General features: G+C 38.1%; 1 protein-coding gene across 6 annotated transcripts in view; it reads right to left on the bottom strand.

Moving 5' to 3' along the window:
• Positions 1–26963, bottom strand: part of RASAL2 (RAS protein activator like 2) — a 352059-nt gene that overhangs the window by 158821 nt on the left and 166275 nt on the right. For all 6 annotated transcript variants that reach the window (XM_041754415.1, XM_041754427.1, XM_041754435.1 and 3 more), the window contains exons 2-3: positions 25299–25426; positions 8167–8293 (exon numbers count right to left, since the gene is read on the bottom strand). In XM_041754415.1, the coding sequence (XP_041610349.1) occupies positions 8167–8293; positions 25299–25426 (255 nt within the window). The remainder of the gene's footprint in view (positions 1–8166; positions 8294–25298; positions 25427–26963) is intronic.

Raw genomic sequence — 26963 nt, 5'->3', positions numbered from 1 at the left:
TTTCTCAAGTCAGCTAGGTTATTTACCACATTCCGTCTGCTTTTCAGCTTTCAGTGTATTATCGTTATTATTTTGTCTGGTTGCTTTCTTCCTTCCCATTCTTCTTATCCTTCAAGGACCATGTCTTTAAAAGAAAATCTCTTTACTCTATAGTTATAGTCGGATTTCTGGAAGGAATATAATTAGATGCTTATGTTCAAACCACCTTTTTTCTCCCCAGAAGTCTAAGAATCTAAAAACCATTCCAGATTGCTTCTGTGACTCAGTCCTCCTTCCTACTCAATTCTCCAAACACCACAGTGGTGTGCTATGATTGATATTGCATTAGGATTAGTCTAAAGAGGCTCCTCACTTGGGCATCACATTTTAGAGGATCCGACTCTCAAGCTCTTGGGCACAGATCTCCACAGAGCTTGAAGGTACAGGCTGGGCTGTACCAAGCTGCATGTTTGAGAGGCTTCTTGTGATATGGAACCAAATTTGAAAATTCTAGCCTGGAATTCCAGATTATCAAAAATATATAGTCAAGGCTGAAGCACAGAACATACTTATATTTAGTGTGTTAAGAAAAAAAAACTTCGTTAGAGACTAACTTAAATATTAAGACAGAGGATACAACTTTGTAATAAGCCTAGCAAGCAGCTGGTGCACTGCTCAATGCTTACTGCCTTCACGGATTCTCCTTCCCCTAGTCTTCTGGCTTTATAACCACCCTGACAATAGCCTAATACAAATGATCTATACAAATCAAAAAAGGAATCCTTCATTTAGGAACTTTACTGCCATCTGCTGGAAATTGTATGAAATTACTACATATCAATGACTTGCGCCCACCCAGAGTTGTTAGGCAATTTCATTTAGCACTGCCCTGGAAACCACCTTCACAGAAATGAACAAATCTCTGCTCTGTGGGGATGAGGATGTGGAGGAAGATAAAAGAACAAATCAGGAACCCAAACTTGCATTTACAAGTTGGAAGGAACTGTGATCTGTCACCTTGACTTAAAACTGAGAACTGATTTCCTCAGAGAAAAAACTGTCCTGCTGACCTAAATCTAGCTCATTAGGAGTAAAATAAAAATTGGCTTTAGTAAGTTAGATTGAGAACTTAACTATTAGTTTTTATTTTATTCGTACTAGTTTTGAGTTCTAAATAACTTCCAAAAAAATTAGGATTGTGCTCAAAAGTAATTGATATTTTGGAATTCAGTTGGCTAACAAATACAAGCTACTTCTTTCCAATGGACAAACCTGATTAAATCGGATTGAAGGCAAGCCAGTTCTGTTATAATGCTTGCTTTGAAAATATAAACATTACACACCACAACAGACAAAACAGGGCACAATCTGTAATTCGGTGAATTTTTTGTTTGTTTATGCATGATTTCCTCTGTGAACAACACAGGTGAATGAAGAACACCACACCCAGTGGAAGCAAGCCATGAATGAATACACAATAAAAATGCTCACATACATACTTCAACCATCTACCAGCTACCTCACTTCACCACATGTGCTACAGGCCACGCTCATCCACATCTTGTATAACTGCATTCTATTCAATTTCCAAAAAACTTTCTTTCCATCACTTCATAGTCAACTTCCAAACTACTCTGATTCTCACTACCACAAGTAAATTTCCCAGATTTTTTTCAAGTGAAAGTACTATATTTATTATAGTATTCATGTATTTTACAACCATTTAACACATATAAAAATGTGCTACCATTTTTATTTTGTTCCTATTCTTTCTAATGTGTCATCAACCAAGTTTTTTAGTACAGTACCTCTGATCCCCTTTTCCCCTAAGACCTGTGATTTTTATTGTGCAGTTTTGCATGGTGATGTGATTTTTAGAATCACATGTGCCACATTATAGAACTGACTGTACATGGTTATTTTAACCTAGAGTCAAGTCCATTCTTCTAGAATATTATCATCAGCATTACCTGTGTATCTTACAGAGTCTTATAGACTTCAAAGAAATAATATATACAGGCTCATAATTTTTAAGAAAACTCAAAACTACCCAACCAAAAGCTTCAAGGGACATTATTCAAGGGTCATCCATCTTAATTATCCATAGTATTTTTTTATACTTCTTGAGCTCATTTGACCTTTCTTCAAATAACTTACGTATCACTGAGATCTAGAAATTAAAGAATTCAAGTATAAAGGCTAGATATTATGCAGCTATCTTAGCATGAGCTTACTTACTAGATATTGGTGATATAGTCTTAGTTTATTAGGCTACTTCAAAAACAAAAAACAAACAAGAGCTGCCATTATCCATTGAGCTCTAACTTCCTGAGCTAAAACTATCAGGCTACTGATTCTTTTTCATAACTGTTTTGATCACTTAAATATGTATTATCCTGAAGTACAAGCTCTGTCTCTATTGGTTTTACATACATATAAATATATATTATAAATTCATTATATTATGTCATAATATTATATATTATATACATATAATATATATAAAACTTAGTATTAGCCAATTTATATTACCCTAAAGCACAAGACTTGTTTCTATTGGTTTTATATATATACATATTATATATTAAATATTATGCATTATATTTTGCATACATGTTTAATATTAACAATCTAAATATTGAGTACTATATCATACACAGGAACTATTTACCGGCATTTTTAATTCTATTACTTTGAAAAGTGGAAGAATATGTTTTTTATAATATTAAATCTTCGTTATTCACATGTCCCCTATTTTCAATATTATTATTACTACTCTATATATTCATCGAAGATTCTAGCACCTTGAAAATCCCTCATAAATTATCTAGGTACTCCTAATAATGTTTTGGGAGTAAAAAGAGACTCATCATTAGTTTATACATAAAGTTAGAACTGAGGCTACTTTAATAAAGAAAGAAGGTCAGGGTTAAGGCTAAGGTTTGAATAATCAGTATCCTCTACTTATTTTGATTAAAAGAGTTAACTTTTCTTTTTGAGATTTTATTTATTTATTCAGGAGAGACACACAGAGAGGCAGAGACATAGGCAGAGAGAGAAGTACGCTCCCTGTGGGAGCCTGATGTGGGACTTGATCCCAGGACCCCAGGATCACAACTTGAGCTGAAGGCAGAGATGCTCAACCAGGCACCCAAAAGAGTTAACTTTTATAATAATTTTATAAATGCCTTGGAGAGGATATCCTGCTTTAATAATAATTTTCTTCAAAGTTGGATAGTTGGCATTTTCTAATTAATTAGAAAGAATTTTGGTTATGTTTATCATGTTTATGATATCTACAAACTAGTACTCTTATTACTCATTTCAGGCTCCAATTTTGCTTTGCCCATCCGCGCATGTGACCATGAACCTTCCTGACATGTCAGAGTAATGCAACAAACAGAATAAACAAGAGTTTCTGGTTCTCCTGTGTGCTATCCACCAGCCAGGCATAGACAAGATGCAGTAGTAGAGTTTCTTCTGTAAATGCACACTTCACAAAAATGCTGTCCACTGTTCAGCTTCCCCTTTTCTCCCTATTTCACAGTGTTCTTGGAAGGTATTTGATGACTTTTTTTTTTTTTTTTAGATTCTACATATGTATGTATGTATTTGAGAGAGAGAAAGAGTGCACGAGCAGGAGGAGGAGCAAGGGGAGAGGGACAAGTAGACCAGCAGACTCCATCCTGAGCGTAAAGCCCGATGTGGGGCTCAATCCCATGACCCTGAGATCATGACCTCAAGCTGAAATCAAGGTGGATACTGAACCAATTGAGCCACCCAGGCTTTTTTTTTTCTTTAGGCTGAATTCACGTAGGTTATATCTCCATTGAAAATTAATCTTTACTAGCTCTAGTCCATGCGGTCAATTTATACACTGCCCAATATTGTTAGTATGCAAATAAAGTAATATCTGAAGAACCATTTTCCTTTTGAATATTCGAGCAAATCATGCTTTGCATAGTTTGAATTTGGAAAGTCTTTCATGAATAAATTAAAATCTGGATACTGTCACCAAGGGTAGGTAGTTTTTTCTAGGTTTACTAAATCTGGAGATGGGTGCTCTAGAGATGAGGTTCATATGCCTTAAGAAAACATCTCGTTTTCAGTAGAAAAGAATTTGGTGTCTCAAAATCTATGTCAAATGCCACCGTATGCATAAATTTTAGTATATTGGGTAATCTTAAACTGCTAAATGCAAGAGTCTGAGAAGGACTGAGCAAGAAGTACATTCTGTGCTTAACTAATACCCACTCTGCTGCCTCATACCTCATACATACTTCCTTTCCCTAAGTTTCTGACATTTATTAGGTTCTCATCAGTGTAAATTTGCTCATGTTAAACAATGTGTTGAGGCACAAATATACACCTTCCCATCTTCTTACGTGCCAAGGCTCTTTAACCAGTTCGAAATCTCTGAGGTACAGTTAAATTGGCAACCACTATAAAAGTTCTTCACGTATCCTTTACAGTCACAGAGCTCCTTTCTGTTATAAATTCTCTTAAGTACAGTAAAAGGGGCATGTTTTTCATGAGTGGGCATTTCTCTGTAGGTGACTGCCTCACCAGAAATCAAAGTGTATACTATGATTTTTACCTCTGCAAAGACTGATCAGTGTTTGGGGTTCCTCTACCAGAGAACAAAGAGAATCCAGAGCTCGAAGTGCAACAACTGTGCAAGACCAGAAAGGGTTGCCCCATACACACTTGACTCATCTGTCTTACTTGGAAACAAAATTATGGATTTTTATTCTTCTTCTCTTTGCCAGTGCTTCATTATTTTCCTAACCTCTAAATGTTGTCCCAGTGCTTCATCTTCTACCTACACACATTTCCCTGGGGGTTTCATTTAACTTCATGGCTTTGAATACCATCTATTTGCTAAAGGCCTCCAATTTCTTTCTTTTTTTTTTTTTTTTATTCATGAGAGACAGAGAGAGAGAGAGAGAGAGAGAGAGAGAGAGAGGCAGAGACACAGGCAGAGAGAGAAGCAGGCTCCATGCAGGGAGCCTGATGTGGGATTCGATCCCAGAACTCCAGGATCATGCCCTGAGCCTAAGGCAGGTGCTAAACCACTGAGCCACCCAGGCATCCCTGAGGCCTCCAATTTCTATCTCCAGTCTGTACTTTTCTCTTGATTTCCATACTTGCATATTCCTACTTGGGTGTCTTATTAAAGACCTTCAAACTCTGTATGTCCAAAATTGAGCTCTTGGTCAATTCCACTTTCAAATGTGCTTCTCCCAGTCTTTTCCATGAACTTAATTCCCCTAGCTGCTCTAACCAAAAGACCTCATTCTTCTGTTTCTTACACCCCACATCCAAGCCAATAAGCAAATTCTGTTGGCTCTACCTTCAAATCCTGAATCTGGTCACTTCTCAGCCCTTCCGCTACTACCACTGTGGCCCAAGTCCTAGCATCTCCCATCTAGATTATTGCAATAGCATCCAAACTGGTCTCTGAACTCTCATTCTTGCATCCCTACTTTTACCAGAGAAGTCAGTGGCTCCCCATCTCACAAAGCAGAAACCAAAACCCTTATGATGACCTATAACACCATCTTGATCTGCTTGCCAAAGAGCTCAGTGATGCTCTCCCCCTTGTTCATTCCATGCCAGCCTCACCGGCATGTATGCTGTTCTTAGAACACCCCAAGCATATTTCCACATTTATACTAACTGTTCCTTTGAGTGGAATACCTCAACCTCAAGTATCCACATGCCTTACGGTCATTATTTTATCAGATCTTTACTCAAATGTCACTTAACAAGAGGCATGCCGTGGTTACCTTAGCTAAAATTACACTTCCTTGACATGTCCTATCTCCATTCCCTACTTTATTTTTTCTTTGTACTTATCACCATTAGCACAGTATATATTTCACTTCTTACTCTTGCTTATTGTCTGTTACTCTCAACAGAATGTAAGCTCCACAAAGGGACAGATTTTTGTTTATTTTTTTTCACTGTTATATCTTGAGTGCCTAGAATAGCAACTGGCACATAGTTGTCACTCAATAACTATTTGTTACATAAGTGAAAGGGTATTTTTTTTTTAATGTGAAAGGGTTTTTAAAAAATTAAAAATAAAAACCACACAACGTAATATACCACAGTAATAACACATACTATAATTAGTCATCAATAAGCTATCTATCTTCCTAACTACATAAGAATCTTCCAAAGGCAGAAATCTAACCTTATATCCTTTTTCATTCTTAGGTATTGAGATAGAATGTTACATATACAGCAATTACTCAATTAAATATTTGACAATAGAAAATTTTGCCTAAAGACAAACCACTAGGAGACAAAAAAAAAAAAAAAAAAACAGAATAATTATCTAATTCAACATTAGACTGTCATGTAAGGAAGAATGGTTCTAAAAGCAGTCTTTTCCCCTCTGGTACTTATGAATGACAGCTTCCAGTGCTAATTTAAGACAACCACTCCAAAAATGGTCATGGACCCTATGAATCTAGATGGCTACCATACTTGTAGTCAAGGACAGGGGCAGAAGGTTGGCTCTGGACTAGATAACATGGCCACTCATCTTAGTTTATCTTTGGGACCAGTACCTGGAATGGTGGAGATTTTTAAAGAATTACTATGTAGTTCTCTCTTCTATAAGATGGCAATAATTCTTCCAGACTATGATTACACATCCTCAAAATTAAGTGACTTTTGTGGGTCAAAAGTTCCTGGAGAAGTGGCAAAGAGAGTCATCAACATAACATTACAAATAATGACAGCCAAAGAGGTGAAAGAAGGTGACTCCGGGCCAGTCCAAGCCACAAAGAACTTCTATGTGAAATATAAATAGGCTAAAATGGTTACACCCAGACAGGTTTGCAACATAATTTAGGCTCACCTAAACTGGTTTGAACACATGCTAAAGAAGTACAGTAGGGGAGGGGGGAGCACCTGGGTGGCTCAGTGGTTGAGTGTCTGCCTTTGGCTCAGGTCATGATCTTGGGGTCCTGGAATTGAGTCCCACATTGGGCTCCTCGCACGGAGCCTGCCCCTCTGCCTACGTCTCTGCCTCTCTCTCTGTGTCTCTCATGAATATATAAATAAAATCTTTAAAAAAAATAAAATAAAATCTTTTTAAAAAAATAAAGAAGTACAGTGGAAATAAGATGAGAGGAAATCTTGATTTTCTCCAAGTATGACTCCTTGGAGAAAAATGTTTGTCCAATTTCTAGAAATTAGCAACAATTGTTACAGGATAAAAAATAATAATAATAAATAAAGAATCCAGATTATGACCACGAGTTCTGAGTTCCATTTAGAAAATGAAATGAAGAAAGGGGGGGGACCCCAAACCAAAAAACCAAACCCTGATTTTCAAAAATACAACCAAAAGTACAGAAAGATCCATATTAAATACAGAGACTATAAATGATTTCCTATTATTTACCTATCAAATGTCTATGATTTAATGACTAGATTCACTAAGCAAATATTAATACAACAATGAAAATACCAAAGCACTCCCTAATTTTCAAATTATTTATTTAATCTTAATTATGTTTCTTTAAAATTACCTGACCTGTCTAATAACCTAAATATCCACTGGTAAGCACACAAAACATCAAATAGAACATACTTGGTAGCAAAAGGGGAGAGTTGTTTTGATACTGACATTAATTCCTATGGTGTATAACTCGAATGGGTTTTTTTTTTTTTTCCCATTTCTCCCTTCTGTCACCCACTCCAACCACGAATATAACTTATGTGGGACATGCAAAATTAGCTCATCCAAATTAGCCTGATCCAACATTACATAAGGCAACATCAGTAGCTGTGTGAACAGGACACAAACTATTCAATACCAAGTTTCTACACAATACTGGCTCCCCCACAAATCTTAGTGCTTCAACAAGATCACTTAAAGCTCTTTCAAAATTTAAAGCCAAGGAATAAACTCAGAAACAGCACATGACTTAGGACTGTATAGCAAAGGTACTAGCACTCAGATAAATTTTCTTTCTGCAAAATAACTTTGTGGCCACTTGATTGTAAAGAACAGAACTTTCTATGACTACTAACTCTATGTTAACATATGATATTTCAATGCACTTACTTAACAGGAAAAGCAGGATGTTTTGTGTTATTCTAACACACAATAACAAGCCCATAAATTACCAGATAAAAGTTAGGAATTTTTTCCTTTTATTAGCATACCCAGTTTGGTGGCGCCCTCTGGTGGGTACTCAGGAAACTGGCCCTCGGAAGGGACACTGACGGTTCTCCTCAGGCATCGCCCTTTGGTGGAATCTGTCTGCTGCTCCTGTCCTCCCTCCACAGGTATCTAGTGAACCAAAAGAAAAAGGAGATGAAACTTAATAGTGAACTTGCCATAACTACCTTCTGACTGAATAATATTTTTAGTTAATAAAGACAGGAGTTTGTAATCATTAGAGCAAAGTAGATGAAACATAGAAATCAGGTATTTACAATGGTAAGATATTACCAACCCCTTGTCAGGAAGTTTTTCTTTAAAAAGAAACCTGTAAAATCAAGAAAGGTGAGCATATAAATTAGCTTACCTGCAGTACAGACAAGTCATATCCAGGTGTGTGCCTGCTTTGGGAGCTATGAAAACCAAATAAAACACCCACACAAATAAAAGATTCTTATACATCAGTAACTAGTCCACATGCTCCAATTCTAGCCAATGCCCAATAAGGTAAATGGAAATAAAAGCCAAACAAAGAGACTTAGCCCCAAAACTCAATTTAAAGAAGGTTTTTGTTAGTTAAGAGTAGTAAAATCACCCAAATTTTTTTCAATTTTACAGTTAAGCACTTGGAGATAGTTAATAAAACATATTTCAGTGGAACATAGCAAGTGTTGCTTGTATATATAGAAAAACAACTATGAATGGTACAAAAGATCTCTAATACCAATAACTATCTTAAAACTTACAAGTTATCATTGTAAAGTAATGGGATGACCCTAAGTTCCTTTTTTTTTTTTTTTTTTTTTTTTTGGTAATATACTAAAAGATCAAATCATTTTAGTTTAGTGGTAAAGAGCACAGACTTTTTACAAAGATATTTTACCAGTAACCTTTATCAGAATTAACAATAGTATGGGTAATAACTTATATAGTTGGCAGAATTTGTCAGTAATTAAACATAGTTTCCATTCTTCTAGCTCCAATACTGAAATTTCAACAAATTTCAATAATAATGATTAGCACTGAGTGCTGACTTTGTACAAGGCTAAGGAATTTACATGTGTGACATGATGAGCAAGCCATTACTATTCCCATCCCCTTTTTACAGACAAGGAATAATTTATTTCTCCAAAGATTACAGGGAACACATATGACATTAACTAATCCAATAAAATTGGGATAGATACAAGCTTAACTGTATATGCTTCCTGCCTTGCCTCAGTAATGCAACTCCTTTGACTGGGATCAAGGGGATGATAGCAAGGGAAATTCTGTGTTACAGAGAATATGAAGAGCAAAGTCCTTATGTCCTCGTAAGATCTGAAAGTTTGTACACTTTTTATAGGACCAAAAAGTCCCCAGTTTCTCATTACTGTAACTATAGTTACTACTAGCACATTGAGAAACTACAAGGCAGAATGAAGAAAGATAAAATTCTAAAAATTAAGGGAGATCAAATAATAGCATCAATAAAGACATGAACTCTTCCAAGAGTACTCTGTAATTTAAGATTTTACGAACAGTAAGCTAAATCATCAGAATAGAAATTATATTATCTCTACTTAAATAATTAAAAGACTAGTACCAAGAAGTTAGATAATTCCTTCCTAGTAAGAAAGGCAAAAATGTATTCTCTACCTGCCTTCAAAGTAGGATAGAATGGGGGTAAGTTTCGTAAAAAAAAAAATTAGTTTCAATCTTTGAACAAACAGATGAACCTAAATAAACACAACCATTTTTGTGATAGCTCTAAAAATGCCTATTATCTGATATAACGAAAGCCTACACCACACAGAAAAAAGACAGTGGCTATTTTTTATACTTTAGGAAGAGATAACCTATTATGATCTTTTCTGTGGAAATTTATACTGACCATATCCAGTAAAAAGGAAGAAATGGCTTCTATTATATACTTTGTGTCTAACATATCTAACGAAGATAAAAATAAAATATATCAAACTTCTTACTTGGGCCTAAAATTCACTCACACAACTATTTTGTCAAAATTTTATTTATTTAGTAAAAATATTTATTTATTTATTTATTTATTTATTTATTCATTCATTCATTCATTCATTCATTCATTCATGAGAGACACAGGTAGAGGGAGAAGCAGGCTCATTCATTCATTCATTCATGAGAGACACAGAGAGAGGCAGAGACACAGGTAGAGGGAGAAGCAGGCTCCATGCAGGGAGCCTGATGTGGGACTCAATCCCAGGACCAAAGGCAGACACTCAACCACTGAGCCACCCAGGCGTCCCTTTGTCAAACTTTTAATGTAGATTCTTTGTTTCCCACTCTTGAAACTTAATATATGATCAAAGGTCTTATTCAAACTATCACTTTAAAGGTTAGGGCACTGAATCTCTGACTCAAGCTATAAGGGAGAATAGTGTTGACCTTTATTCTAAACCTGCGTTTCTTAAGAATTATTTTACTTTCACAACACTATTGATTGATTCTTACCTAAAATAATTTTTAAACCTACTGACCTACTCTGAAAATTAGAGGGATCATATTCCAAGTATCTTCAAATGAACTAATTTGGAGTTCACAAATCTTAGAACATAGCCAGAGGTTCAGTTTTTAGAAAGTCAATTTTAGAAAAGCAATTTTGTCCTTTCTGATTGCCTTAATTTAGTTTATTAGTTCACATTTATACTGAGTAAGTCCTTAAATATTACATATCTTCCCACTTTTAAAACATGAGAGGAATTTTTTTTTCTTTTAACTTTTTTGTCCTTATACTGTGTTTCTGAGTCCTCCTTTTTCTTCAGAGGAGGGAGGAGGATGTGTCAAATGCTTTAATTCATTCCATCTTAAAGATTTATTTATTTTAGAGAGAGAGTGTGTGTGAGAGAGAGAGCAGAGGGAGGGGCAGAGAGCGTGGGAGGGGAGAGAAAAGCTGAATCAGACTCTACGCTGAGCGTGGAGCCCAACACAGGACTTGATCCCAAGATGGCGAGATCATGACCTGAGTCAAAACCAAGAGTCTGACGCTTAACCTACTGAGCCACCCAGGGGTCCCTTAATTCATTCCAGTTTAGATGTGGAAAGAACATAGTAAGAAGTAAATGGCTTCTCAGGTATCTAAAATATGTTAGTAACAAAGTCAAACTGAATCTCTGACTCCTAGTCCCCTGTTAGTTCCAAACCATCCATGACAATAAAGAGGAAAATGGCACAAATAAATCAGGTTACTTAGAAACCATTATATATATAACATATACCTCTGTATTGTCTGCAAAATCTCCTTTCATTTTGTTTAGAATTACATAGAAATTCATTTCGATTTCCATCTCAGTACATACAGATGACATGGATAGTCAAGTACAGGAAACCAAGATCACACTAAGCAAAAGAAAGCAGTCCTGGGGCGCCTGGCTGGCTCAGTCGGTATGTAGAGCATGGGCTCTGATCTTGGGGTCATGAGTTCAAGACTCATGTTGGATGTGGATCCTACTTTAAAAAAAAGAAAAGAAAGCAGTTCCTAAAGAATACTTTAAAAATGTTCAGGTCTACTATATCATTAGGACCTCCAGCTTCCTTATCTCCTTAAGTAGTGGCTCTCAAAACAAGTGGGCAACCAGGCCCCAGCATCAGCATCATCTGGAAACTTGTTAGAAATACACATCCTCAGGCCCTACCCTGAATCTACTGAATCAGAAACTCCAGGGGTGCAGCACAGATATGCATGTTTTAACACACCTGCAATGCTCACTAGAGTTGAGAATTGCTGCCCTAAGGTGTGGTTTTTTTTTCCTTCCTATCCTGGCTAAGCTTCTCAAAGTGTCATCCACAACAGAAGCACTCAACCTTGGCTGTAAATTATAATCACCGAAGGGAGCTTTAAAAGACAGACACGTAGACCACTCCTAGACATTCCGAGTTTAGGGGCTGGAGTGCAGTCTGGGTACTGAAAATTCAAGACTTCCCGTGTCACTCTAATGTGCAAGCAAAGCTGAGAACCATTGATCTATTCTCAGTACCTCCAGCTTTAATTATTTGTTTATTAATCCCTGACCACCAGTACTAAGTGGTGTGGAGGTATGAATGCAGAGACATAAGTAAAATCACTTAGCTTTACTAAATCTTAACTTCTTCATTTCTGAGTCATGATCTTTCTGGTCTCTCAGCTGGATGCCTGCGGGAGTAAGGCTTTAAAAAGGTCTTTCACTGGCAAAGTCAAGTCTCTCATTGTTTAGTACAATCACTAGTATCTCTATTTTGTTCTTAACATTTCAGTTGCTCTCTGGAAAACCTGGGTAGACTTGCCCTGACCAAGTGTAGTCTGGCCCTTGGCCAAAGACGTGCCAGTATTCTTTCCAGCAGATTCTAGCACCTTCACTTGCAGAATTCTGCTCCCTGCCTCCTCAGTTTCGTGGGACTACTGCACTCTGCTTGGACTTCAGATGGAGGACCATATTTGGGAAATGGTATACAGCAGACAGCCAGGGCAATGGGGATGATCACTGTCTTTAGCTGTGTGTTGTCCAATGCCTGAAACCATTATATATAATATATATACTAAAATCTATAGGGCAGCCCGGGTGGCTCAGCGGTTTAGCGCTGCCTTCAGCCCAGGGCCTGATCCTGGAGAAGTGGGATCGAGTCCCACGTCGGGGTCCCTGCGTGGAGCCTGCTTCTCCCTCTGCCTGTGTCTCTGCCTCTCTCTCTGTATCTCTCATGAATAAGTGAATAAAATCTTTAAAAAAATATAATAAAAATAAAATAAAATCTATATATATAATCTATATATATATATATTTATATAATATATATACTAAATCTCTAGTTTTATGGGTTTTTTGGTTTGTTTGTTTTGCAAATGGGAGGGCTAGTCTTATACCATTTATTCCATCATAGCTGGTGCCAAAACTCTCATATTATCTCTTATCCTAACTACTAATACAGTCTCTTCATTGATGATATTCTGCCTCTTAAATCTATCCTTTATATTGTTATCAGAATATCTCCAAAATGCAAATTTGATCATGTCATCCTGAGGCTTAAAGCCCTTCAATTGTTCTCCTTCACCTCCAGCAGTGGCTTTCAAAAGACTAACCAGATGTTTGTGTATAGAAGTATGTGACAGTGAGGAGGTAGCTCTCTGCTTCAACTAGAGCATAATTCTGAGTTTATCTGTTATACAGGGCTTTTGTATAAGCTTTTCCACAAAGAAAAGGTTCTGCTACAAGAGTGTTTTAAAACTACTAACAGAGTAAGTGTAAGCTCCCTAATTCAGTATATACCAGGTTTTCCACAATCTCACCACTGTCTGAGTGTCCAGCTTCATTCAGATTTTACATTCTAGGAATACCAAATTGCTTTCATTACCCTAAAATATTCCTTATTTTGTAGTTTAGTGCTTTGCTTATTAGTTGGTTCTAGTTGGTTCTCTCAGCCTGAAATATCTTTCCTCACTTTCTTTTCTCATCTATACCTGCCAGTAAACTCCTAATTCATCTTAAAGCTTAGGACAGGCATTACCCCCTCCAGAAATCTTCTCCTCCTACTAATCCCCTAAGGGAAGGTTACGGTATACCTTCTTCAGTTTCCTCCAGTAACGGATCTTTCTCTGTCACTACACTTATTACACTGAATTATAATTATTCGTTTGTACAACTAATTCCGTGTAAGTCAACAGCTTATACCTTACCAGTCAATCCCCAAACCTTAAAATAGCCCCAATCCACAAATAATGAATATTTGGTAGCTAGAGATGGGGGCTATGTTAGGCAAAGGAAAAAATATAGCATCGGCCAAGAAGTTGTAAACATACAACTTTTGTTTTGGAACAGGGAGTAGGCCAATTTAGCTAGAGCCTCTAGAAGGGTAGTAAAACCTAAAACCCCAAAAATATATTATGATTGCATTGGGAGGGTTTTAATACCAGGTCATACATAATTCAGGAAGCACTGGGAAACTATTTCAGCTTTTAGATCAGAGGAATGGTCGTCTCTTCATTAGTCTGTCTCCTTCCTATCTCTCCCTCTTCCCAATCTTAATGACACAGATTACGGTCCTTTAGAATAAATGAATTTCTTTCTCTACTTTAGCTATTTATCAAATGCCATTTAAAAAGTATTTGTCTTATTTCCACAACTAAGTTTGGTATGGGGGAGAGAAAGGGGAAGGAACTGTGTTTTATTCTTTATAATTCCTAGCTAGTAAATTCACTCACAGGGGCACACTATGTATCTGCTGAAAAGCCTGAAAATGGTTCTGAATGAAATATGCCATGAGTAGTTCACCCCAGGATAAATAATAGTTGATTTTTGGCTGTTTGCACAAAGCCTAAATGCTATTTTCATCAACATATTTGAATGAGAGTAATGCTTTCCAAAAGCAATAAAAAAATTCTAAGATATTTTTAAATTGCATTATTAGTACCTTGCTGCTTATATGCTACCATCCAGCTTTCAAAATTCCAACCACAGAAAGTAGAGTCTGAATGGAGAAAAATGGAGCCACGGTTATCCTTCCTAATGGGTTATTATTGCCAAGAGAAAGAAATTCACATATTTAGCTTCTTTTTTTTTGTATTTTTATGCTGGCTGTACCTTGAAGGGTTCATGATTGTCTCTCTGCCATTTCCCTCCACTCCTAATCTCTCGTTTACTTGGTCTTATCTCTTGCGAGCAAAATGGAATTCAAATGGCCTCCTACACCCTCTTTGAACTGGGCTGGTGCCAAGCCAGCTGGGGCCTTTGCTGGCATTCGGGCGGGGAAGTATATTTCATAACACACATAAGCAATGTCTATTTGGCACAATTTGCATGAAGCAATTTACTGAACCAATGAGTCATTTCTCAAGGTGATACTCCTGGCAGACTTCTTTCAGCATTCTGCCCAGACCTACCCTTCTGTTATATTCTCAAATTGGTAAGTGGTGTATTTAACACTCTTCTCATGTATATCCCCCAAGCAGACTTGTTCCCATTTCTGACAGGAAACATGCAGAGTTAGGAGAGAGCACTAAAAGATCCCACACACTGAATACATGAGTGATACTAGACTAATATAATCCTCCTACATTCCAGCAGTGCCTGGCTAAGGCTTAATTTAAATCCTTACAGAACCTCTTAATTATCTTTTGAAGACAGCAGTAAACAACCTGGTGATTAGTTGATTAAGGTTTAAAACAGCATTTTTAGGTAATTTTAGAAGGAAATTCCTTAAACTCCTTTCTTTCAATGAATTCTATATTTTCAATGCAAAATTCAAGAGTAAGTGTTATACTCTTCATGGTAATGTGGGTGAAAGTTAGAAAAGTGACAGCATACTCTGGTCCTTCCACAAAAAAAGTGGGTTTCTAATCTTTTCCTGTAATGAAATTAACAATATATTAAGCTTATCATTTAAGAAGCAGGTACAGCAATGATTTTACAATTTCTTATCAGAGAGACTTAATCCAGTTTTTCCAACTTAACGGTAGAATATACCTGTCTCAGGGCATTACACTGTCTCTGTATCTGCTTTGTACCCTCATCATCCCTTCATCATCCCTTACCAGGTCTACTATAGTCATCTTAACTCATGTACTTCCTTCCAATCCCTTTCACTCAATTTTCCACATGATCAACAGAGTTACTTTTCTAAGAAGCAAATCTGATGATGTTACTGCCCTGTTAAATACCTTTCCATGGTCTAAATCACATCCAGAAAAACATCCAAATTCTTTAGCATGGCCTTCAAAGGCACTTTATTATTTGGTTCTTGCCAGCTATCGGCTATATTTTTTTTCCTCTTGCAAACTTTATTCCAAGAATTCTGAACATTTTGCAGTTTGCCAAAGAGATGTTTCTCGACTTTGTATCATTATACATACTTGGAATATCCTTCCCTACTTTTCTTCCAGCTGAGCTTCTTTTTGTCCCTAAAGACATGGCTCAATCATAAATTTCTCTGTAAAATATTTCTTGGCGTTCTTCATTTCACATCACAACCCACCCAGGCAATATGTCAGTTAATCTTCCCCTTATGGTTATGTTATAATTTTTGAAAAAAAATTATTGAGGCAAAATTCATTTAACCTAAAATTAACCATTTTAAAATGAATAATTCAGAGAAATTTAGTACATTCATAATGTTATACAGTCATCACCTCTGTCAAGTTTCAAATGATTACAGCTTTTAATTTACCTCAATGTGTCCCCATAAGACTACATCTTTGCAACCACAATACTGCACACATTATAGGTGTTCGATAAATAAATAAAAATGAATCAATATTCAACAATGGAAAAGCATCTATGGATTATTTTTCTCCTTTATTATCATCTAGTTTTTAGAAAATATATGGAATTAAGTCTCATATTCTGGGAAGATTTATAACATAAAACGAAAAAATAGAAAAAAAGGTTCATCTCTCAAATTTACATTAATGGATATTCAGAATCAGACTCTATAATTTACCTTCTAAAAAAATTATTGGACAAATATTTATTGAGAATTTATTTAGGTGTTGGGAACTGTTCTAAGCACTGAGGAATACACCATTGAACAAAATAGACAAAATCCCTGCCCTAAACCTTACATTCTCGTAGGGCAAGGGAGACAATAAACATAACAAATAAATTATAAGGCATTTCAGAAGGTTGCAAACTCTATGAGGGAAAAAAAAAATCAGAGCCAAGTAATTAGATTTGGGATAGAGATATGAGGAGAAGTTGCAATTTAACATAGGTTGGTCAGGGTGGGCTCTCTGCTTACAAAGAGTTGAAGGAAGTGAGAAAGTGAGTCATGCAAATATTTGAGGAAAAAGGTAAGGCTTAGCCCTTGAGGCAGGAAAGGAACATGCTGATGTGTTCAAGAGTCCTAACAATGCCAGAATGGCCGGGACAGAGTAAAGCTGGGGACGTTTCTAGCCTTCAAAACTTGGAAGAATGGAGTTATCATTAATGGAGGTGGGGATGGCCTCTGGCAGGATTGGAAAAATTAGGGGTTCAGCGTGAGGCATGTTGGAGATATTTATTATATATCCAAGTAGGGATGTAATGGGCAGATGGATATACAGGTGTGGAGATGAGAGAGAGGTATAGACCTGAGACATAAAACTAGGAACCACAGCATTAGAGGGTACTGAAAGTCCTAAGACTGGATGAGATTCTAAAGAAGTGAGGCCTGAGGAATGAACTCTGTGGCACTCCCCTGGTCAGATTTAAAGAGAAGAGAAACGGGGATCCCTGGGTGGTGCAGCAGTTTAGCACATGCCTTTGGCCCAGGGTGCGATCCTGGAGACCCGGGATCGAATCCCACGTCGGGCTCCCTGTGCATGGAGCCTGCTTCTCCCTCTGCCTGTGTCTCTGCCTCTCTCTCTCTCTATGTGTGTGACTATCATAAATAAATAAAAACTAAAAAAAAAAAAAAGAGAGAGAAGAGAAACCTGCAAAGGTGACTCAGAAGGAAGGATGACTCCAGAAAAGCAGGAGGAAAACTAAGAGTGCACGAGGTCATAGAAGCCAAAAGAAAGTAGTTGTAGAAGGAAGGAGCCATCGACTGTATTAAATGTTGCTAACAGATTAAGTAGGATAAGAATGGAGAACTGACCCTTGGATTTAGTGAGGTGGAGGTCAGAACAATTCTGTCAGAAGGGTGTAAGAATCTGGTGGAGCGGGTTTAAGAAAGAATGAGAGGAGAAGAATTATAGACAATGGATTTAAAAGTTTTCAAGACTTTTTGCTGTTAAAGGAAGCAGAGAAAGAAATTGTAATTGTTGATAGAAGTGAGATTAATCCAGGCTTCTCTCTTCATTTAAAATGGGAAAAATTATAGCATTCTGATGGGGAATGATCCAGTAGAGAGCAAAAAATTAAAGATGTAAAAGAAGCAGGGGAGAATTGCTAGTGATACATCCTTGAATAGGTGAGAAGTAATGGAATGTGCACACATTGCACATGTGCACACATGGAGGAGCTGATCACTGGATTGTAGACAGGTCAACTATAGTTAAAACAGACAAAACAGAGTATAGGGAAACGCTTGCTTGGGGATGGGTAGACATTGTACATGGTTGGTAATGAAGTATCAGAAGTTCTCTTCTGGGTGCTTGAGTTTTCTCATTGAAATAAGCATCATAATAACCAGCTATACGAAAGTAATAGATAAAGGATTAGAATAGAGGAGAAGTAGAAAAAAAAAGTCATTTTATAATTTTTTAAAAGATTTTATTTATTGAAAGAGAGTGAGAGACAGAGAGAGAGAGTGTGCCCAGAGGAAGAGGGAGAGGAAGAAGCAGACGCTCCACTGAGCAGAGAGCCCAATGTGGGGCCCAATCCCAGGACCCTAAGATCATGACCTGAGCAGACTTAACTACCTGAACCACCCAGGAGGCCCGAAAAAAAGTCATTTTGAAATCATTTTGGACTGTACCACTCAAAGTGTGGTCCAAGGACTTGTGTTGTTCTGCAAATGTTATTGGCCTGCAATATATAATTTAACAGTACAGAAATTGAGAAGTATGCCTCGTGTGATCAATAGGTCTGTTTCATTGTACAGCACACTTTCCATGAACATGTACAATTTTCTTTACTTCTTCTTTTCCTATGTTATGATTATTCTGTGTATATTTATTGAATTGTAATTTCATTTTGGTTAAATCTAGTTAAAAAGTGGGACTTGTGTTTTTATGTCTTTTTGAAATTTTATTTTTCTTATCTATTCATTTTATCATATTTTGTTCACAGCTGGGTAGAGAAAAAAACTGGTCCTTTCCACACGTAGATTGAGAAGCACTAGTTCAGGAGAGTTCGACAATAATCAAGCTAGGAAAATGTTTTGTGATTGCTAAGTAGCATTAGGGGCTCACATGAGATTTACAGCCATTAGTTTAAAGACCATCAGCACGATGGAGTGATCTTCTGCAGACATATTATGCTGCATGGATGGAGGGCAGGACCGATAAGGGACAGGATTTAACTGAGCTATCACATTGCCAAGTGAGAGTGATAATGCATGAGAAGGGCAAGGAAATAGTATGCAAGGGAGTAATTAGAATGGCTGACTATGGAATTCAGGCTGAGTGAAAAGGGAAGAGAGGCTATCAGAGGTATATGGGGTAGAAAAGGTAATAGTATCAATGGACCAATGGTCTCTGAAGGATTGTTGGAACAAGGGACGAGCTAGTAAGAAGATGATGAGGAGAGTATACAATGAATGCAATTAAGAATATGAAGAAGTTGCAGCGATGAGACAGGTTAGAAGAAAAGATCTGTGGAAGAAAGAGGTCAAGGACCTGAGACCCAGTGTGTTGGAAGAAGCATCTCTGCAGATCTTAGAATCATAACAAAGTAAGGCTGGGGTAGTGTTGAAGCTAATGATAATGAGCCAGAAGCTCAAATCAACAGAAAATGAAGAAGAATGATTGGGGGTTGAAAGTATTTGGACTTCTAGGAAAAATGTAGGAGGGCAAGAAGCAGTCGTGAAAGAGGAAGAGCACCTTCCAAAAGCAGCATGGTATGAAGGCTGTGGAAGAAAAACAGCCATGGGGATCCCTGGGTGGCGCAGCAGTTTGGTGCCTGCCTTTGGCCCAGGGCGCGATCCTGGAGACCGGGATCGAGTCCCACGTCGGGCTCCCAGTGCATGGAGCCTGCTTCTCCCTCTGCCTGTGTCTCTGCCTCTCTCTCTCTGTAATAACTATCATAAATAAATAAAAATTAAAAAAAAAAAAGAAAGAAAAACAGCCATGACTTGATAGGACCTCACAGAAGATGATATTCTCAGGGAAAATACAGGTTCTCTTGAAATCAAGAAGTTAAGGGATGCCTACAAAGAACAGCTGGAAGAAACAGCTGATTTTGCTGATTAGACTGTGGATTGCAGAGGGCATAGTGATAAAGTTTTATTTTTTTAGGATTTATTTATTTATTTATCTATTTATTTATGAGAAAGGGGGGTGGGGGCAGAGACACAGGCAGAGGGAGAAGCAGGCTCCTATGCCGGGAGCCCAATGCAGGACTCAATCCTGGGACTCCAGGATCGTGCCCTGGCCCAAAGGCAGGCGCCAAACCGCTGAGCCACCCAGGGATCCCCCTAATGATAGAGTTTTAAACAGTGGTAAAAGAGGAGCAGAAGATGCAGACAGAAAAGAGGATTTACAGAGCCGTATACAGAGTATGGGAAATGAGGAGCTCCCATTTGTCCAGGGCTACTCAGGATGATGGCATAAAAAGAAATAAAGCACATAAGATACTGTTTTAGAAAATTATTCCTCATGAACAGGTAATTTATGAGACAAAGGGTGGGGGGGCAGGCTTGGAATCCTCAATTGATCAATAATCTTTAATCAGTGGATTTCACCTTAGTTCTAGATAAGGCATGTTTCTTGACCTTCTGCTCTCTATCCTGACACTATTTAATTTCTTACAATACTAAATTAAATAAAAGGTAAGGTCAGAAAGATAGCAAATGATCTATTCATATCACTCCTTACTAATACCTTTGATAAATGACTGCTGACAAAGCAGCTTGGTTAAAATGAACCTTTTCAATTATGTGTTTATTCAAAGTAAGATACCTAGAAATCTTCTATACTAATACTCTACCAATTTTTATTATGTGTTCACTTAAGATAAACACAGCAACATGTGCTAGACTATCCCAGAAAACGCTGACCTTTATTACATTATTTTAATGAAATAAAACAATATTAAAATACTGGAAAAGGGTCATGGGTAGGGAGATGGTAACAAAAGTAAGGCAGATTTTTCCATGGCTGGAGAAAAAGAATAAGCACCACAGAGAGTACACAAGCTGGGCCCTCGCAAGTAAGACCTGTCTATTAACAGAAACTAAAATTCTTCTGTTGTTATTACCTTGGCTTTACTATATTAAAGACTGCTGAGTAAGAAGAGGGTTGGAAAAGAAAAGGGACAGAGAGGAGGGAAGAGAAAAGGGAGCTAGGGATACACAGCTCAGAGCTGAGAACTGTATTTCTGTTCACTTCTCAGGAAGGATGACTTACTACACTGATATTCTATATATAGCTTTTTAGGTATTTACTTCGATTTTTGGCAATTAACGTTTGTTCTTTGTTAAACCAGATCTTTTCTTCTCCTTCCCTCCCACTATCTCTTTTCTTTGTCAAGATGATACTCACTGACTTTTGTATGTTCTGGAGGTGGGAAGTAAAACAGTGTTGTGGACCTACCAAATCAGAATGATATCAAGTATCTGATACATCACCAATAAGCAAATGAGTTATTTGGATGTGGAAGGACTCTGACACCGTCATACTTGGAGTAAAGTAGTAAATAGTATATGATAAGTTCAAGGGTTTTTTCATGTAGAAGGACAAAAGTCTACCTAGAACTCGATGCCTGCACTAATTACATTCAGTCAGCCTCTCCAGATGTACTCTCTGCCTTCCTCTCCCTTGCTGTGTGTTTCAGAAAGCAAATCTCACAAAATACATTAACAGAAATCTTTTTTCCTCTGGCTTCAAGCTAAGTTTGGCTAGCAGGTAACAGCTGGCAAGACATCAGAAGGCAGGAAGAGAGCTGGAGTGTTTCTCCTCCTTTGCTTCCTCCCTGCTGGCCATCTCTGTTTGAGTAGAAGCTGTGCTCTTTTATGGGGCGTCACAGCAATTGTCATACAGTCCTCTCAGGCAACCCATTCTCTGGTTTCCAGAAGCACTATTCCCTTCCTTTGCCTAAAAGTCTAGGGGGATAACAAGCTTTCTGCTGTTACGAGTTTATAGTGCTTCACAGTCTTTGGTGGGTCCCTTCTGCTGCCCATGTCTCTGTAAATAGTCCATTCATTAAACCTCTTCAATTAATCCCCGGAGAGCGCCATTTATTACTTGCTAGCAGTTACACTGATATAACTTCCCATAACCCTTCTGGGCAATTTTTGGAGCCAGGTCTACCCAATGCAATCTGTTCTCATTCCAAATTACTCAACTCAATAATCCATGTCACATTCCTTAGTGAAAATCCAACCCCATCTTGTTGAACTCGCTCCTTCAAGACAACTGGATATCATCAGGACACGAGCAGCCCTTTAGACTTATAGGCATACCGCAGAGACATTTTAGGTTCAGTTCTAGAACACTGTAGCAAAATGAGTCAAATGAATTTTTTTGTTTCCCAGTACATATGAGTTATGTTTATATTTATACTGTAATCTATTTAATGTGCAATAGCATTATATCTAAAAAAAGTACATACCTTAATTTTAAGATACTTTATTACCAAATAATGCTAGCCATCATCTGAGCTTTCAGCAAGTTATATACTCTTTTTGCTGGTGGAGAGTCTTGCCTGGATATTGATGGCTGCTGACCGATCAGGGTAATGGTTGCTGAAGGATGGAGTGGCTGTGGCAATTTCTTAAAGCAAGACAACAATGAAGTTTGCCAATATAATGGACTCTTCCTTTCTTTAACAATCTCTCTGTGGCATTTGATGCTGTTTGATAGCATTTTACCCACAGCAGAACTTCTTTTAAAATTGGGGTCAGTCCTTTCAAACCCTGCCGTTGCTTTATCAACTACGTTCAAGGAATATTCTAAATCCTTTGGAGTCATTTCAATAATCTTCATGGCATCTTTGCTAGGAGAAGATTCCATCTCGAGAAACCACCTTCTCTGCTCATCCCTAAGAAGCAGCTCCTCATCCATTCACATTTCATCATGAGATTGCAGCAATGCAGTTCCATCTTCAGGCTCCCCTTTCAAGTCTAGTTCTCTTGTTATTTCTATGACATCCACAGTTACTGTCTTCTCTGAAGTCCTGAATCCCTCAGAGTTCTCCATGAGAGTTCGAGTCAACTTTGTCCTCAAGCTCCTTTTAATGTAGACATTCTGACCTGTTCCCATCCGTGCATCACAAGAATTCTTAATGGCATCCAGGATGGTAAATCCCTTCCAGAAGGTTTTCAATTTACTTTGCACAGATTCATCTTTGGCAGCTATAGCCTTATGAAATGTATTTTTCCTTTTTTTTTTTTTTTTTTTTTTTTTTTTGAGAGAGAGAGAGAGAGAGCATGATCTTGCACACAGGTGGGAGAAGGGGCAAAGGAAGGCGGAGAAAAAATCTTAAGTAGGCTCTAATATAGAACCCAACACGGGGCTGGATCTCACAACTGTGAGATTATGACCTGGGCTAAAATCAAGAGTTGGTCGCTTAAGGACTAAGCCACTCATGAAAGGCATTTCTTAAAGAATAAGACTTGAGGGACAACTGGGTGGCTCAGTCAGTTAAGCGTCCGCCTTTGGCTAAAGTCCTGGGATTGAGCCCCACACTGGGCTCCCTGCTCAGTGAAGTGCCTGCTTCTCCCTCTCCCTCTGCTTGTGCTCTCTAATAAATAAATGAAATCTTTTTAAAAAAGGAGGGGGGGAGGAGGATGCAGGAAGACCTGAAGATCAAAATTACCCTGAGATCCGTGGGCTGCAGAATGGACGTTGTGTTAGCAGGCATAAAAACAACATGAATCTGGGCAGCCAGGGTGGCTCAGCAGTTTAGCGCTGCCTTCAGCCCAGGGCCCAATCCTGGAGACCCAGGATCAAGTCCCATGTCAGGCTCCCTGCATGGAGCCTGCTTCTCCCTCTGCCTGTGTCTCTGCCTCGCTCTCTCTCTGTCTCTCATGAATAAATAAATAAAATCTTTAAAGAAAAAAACAAAACAAAACATGAATCTTGTTAAGTATCCTCATAAGGGCCCTTGGGGGATCAGGAGCATTGTCAACAAGCAGTCCTATTTTGAAAGGAATATTCTTTCCTGAGCAGGAGATCTCAATAGTGGGATTAAAATATTCAGGCAACCATGCTGCAAACGGATGTGCTGTCATCCAGGCTTTGCTGTTTTGTTTCTAGAGCATAGGCAGAATACATTTAGCATAATTCTTATGGACCCTGAGGTTTTGAGAATGATAAATGAGCACTGGCTGCAACTTCAAGTCACCAGCTACATCAGTACCTGACAACAGTGAGCCTGTCCTTGGAAGCTTTGAAGCCGAATGACTTCTCCTCTCTAGCTATGAAAGCGCTAGAGGGCATCTTCATCCTATAGAAGACAATTTTGTCTACCCTGAAAATCTGTTGTGTTGCATAGTCACCTTCAGGAATGGTCTTACCTAGATGTGCTGGAGAACTTGCTGCAGCTTCTGCATCAGCACTTGCTGCTTCAGCTTGCTCTTTCATGTTGATGAAGGTGGCTTCTTTCGTTCTTTAAACGTCATGAACCAACCTCTGCTGGCTTCCAGTTTTCTTCTGCAGCTTCCTCACCTCTCTCAGCCTTCATAGAATTGAAGAGAGTGAGGGCCTTGCTCTGGAATAGGCTCTGGCTGAAGGAGATGTTGTGGCTGGTTTGATCCTCTACCAGACCACTGAGACTTGCTCTGTCTCAGCAATAAGGCTGTTTCACTTCCTTATCACTCTTATGTTCACTGGGCTAACACTTTTAGTTACCTTCAAGAACTTTTCCTTTGCATTCGTATGTTGGTTTGGTGCAAGTGTTTGGTGCAAGAGGCCTAGCTTTCAGCCTCAGTTGACATTCAACATGCTTTCCTCACTAAGCTTAATCACTTCCAGCTTTTCATTTAAAGTGAGAGATGAGAGAGTTCTCCTCTCACTTGAACATTCAGAGGCCATTGTAGGGTTAATTGGCCTATTTCAATATTGTTGTGTTTTAGGGAATCTTAGAGAGGCCAGAGAAGAGGGAGAGAAAAGGGAACAACTGTCAGGGGAGCAGTCAGAACATATACATTTATCAATTAAATTCACCATTTTAGATGGTTGCAGTTCATGGTACCTCAAAACGATTACAATAGTAACATCAAAGATCACTGATCATAGATGACCATAACAAATTTAATAATAATGAGGAAGCCTGAAGTGATAATTACCAAAATGTGACAGAGAGACAAAAAAATGAGCATACCCTGTTGGAGAAAAGGTGCTGACAGATTTGCTTCACACAGGGTTGCCACAAACCCTCAGTTTGTTAAAACATGGTATCTGCCAAGTGTAATAAAGTGAAGCTCAATAGAAGGAGGCATACCTGTACTTATAATTTATCATTGATACAGCTTCCATTTCTGTAAGTGTCACATATCAAAATGCAAATAAAAACTAGATTTCAGGAATATGGTCAGAAAGAGAAGTAGCTTTCCTTAGTAATAGCCATCTTACCTCCTTCTCCTTGTTGAGCAACACCAACTGGCTGTCTGTGAGGATGCAATACTTCCGTTCCCATGTTGTCGTCTCTGTGTAGGGCGACTGTCCACAAGACAGACGATGGGTAGGTGGCCCCTTCACATCTGAGTGATAAACAGAAAAAACAAAAGTGAGAAACATTATCATGCTTACTTAGTAGATCGGTATTTCAAATATAAGATTGTTCAAAATAGAATTAAATAAGGAGTTTTAAACATGAACCTAAATGCTAAATTGAAAACTTCCTTTTAACAAAATAAACTGTTGTACACAGAAGGGGAAATTGGCCTTTTCATCTGCAGAAAAGAAGGCTGATACACTAGGGAAGAACTGGAGCCCACACCTGACACAGTCACCCCCACTTGTCCAAGTACTAAAACAATGGGAGCCTGCTTCACAGCTAAACTAACATTCCAAATAAAGAGGTGAGGATGACTCAGAAACAAGAACAAAAGATAGAGCCTCTCATCTTCAGGAAGAAGACAACATGGCATGTACACTGAGAATACCGCTGACCCTAAACAGAGAGAATGAAGTTGTCATCAGCCAGTGTCTTCAAAATAGCTTTATTTCTAGTCACACGTAAAAATTAAAACTCTTTAAATGATAGCATGATATTACCACTAGAGGCCAGTAAGATCTTAAAAACCCTGAAAGCAATTTCCTCAAGGAGAGCTCTGAACACATTACTATCAGGTCTCTTAGAGGCAGAGGTACACAGCAGAGCTAAATGTCTAACTCTTCTCGAATGTCTCATTTCCCTCTTAAATACCAACTGGTTACTCTGACTTTCCTCCTTTGTATTTTTTTTTTTTTTGATGTGAACTGTTGACTCATTTGGGCCGCCATACACTTTGGAACACATCTTCATCAAAACTACCCATTAGATCTACTAAATAAGGCTTTTATGACAAGCGAATATGAAAAGTTCTTTAGCCATGAAGGACTAATTCCTGTCGAAAATATCCTGAAGAGATAATTTTAAATACATTATTTATTACTATTTAGTTATTATGCTAGAGGAGTATCTCAAACTGGAGAAATTAGAACACAAACACCTATGAGGGCAGAAGGGTTGTAAATCATAAATAAGCACATTTTATCTCTTATATGAGTGTTTTTGTTACTATTACTTTCTACAAGACAATAGGCATTCCTGGTACTGGCTTCAAGGAAATACAAATAATGTCCTAGATATATTTTTTTTTTAAGATTTTATTTATTTATTCGTGAGAGTCAGAGAGAGAGAGAGAGAGAGGCCAAGACACAGGCAGGAGAAGGAGAAGGCTCCATACAGAGAGCCCGAGTCTCCAGGATCCCGCCCTGGGCTGAAGGCGGCGCTAAACCGCTGAGCAACCCGGGCTGCCCTGTCCTAGATATTTTATACTACAATCACCCAAATATGCAAAGCTATAGCTGAGGTTTCATCTATCTAAACTTGTTGCTCTGCATATTTAGGGGATCATTCAACTACCCTCCAAATAACTCAGTCACAGAATCAGTGTTACTGGGGCTTGGCTGGACATGCTATTAATTCTTATTTCACTGCTTTTCCTTTCTCCCCCTCCTGCTCTGTGTCTGTCTCTGCGGCACTGTGCGCATGAGTACCTCTATAGCTTCTCCATTGCACAAACTCTCTTC

The sequence above is a fragment of the Vulpes lagopus genome, chromosome 1, assembly GCF_018345385.1.
Source record: "Vulpes lagopus strain Blue_001 chromosome 1, ASM1834538v1, whole genome shotgun sequence".
Lineage (NCBI taxonomy): Eukaryota > Metazoa > Chordata > Mammalia > Carnivora > Canidae > Vulpes > Vulpes lagopus.
This window is presented reverse-complemented; position numbering and strand designations above follow the sequence as displayed.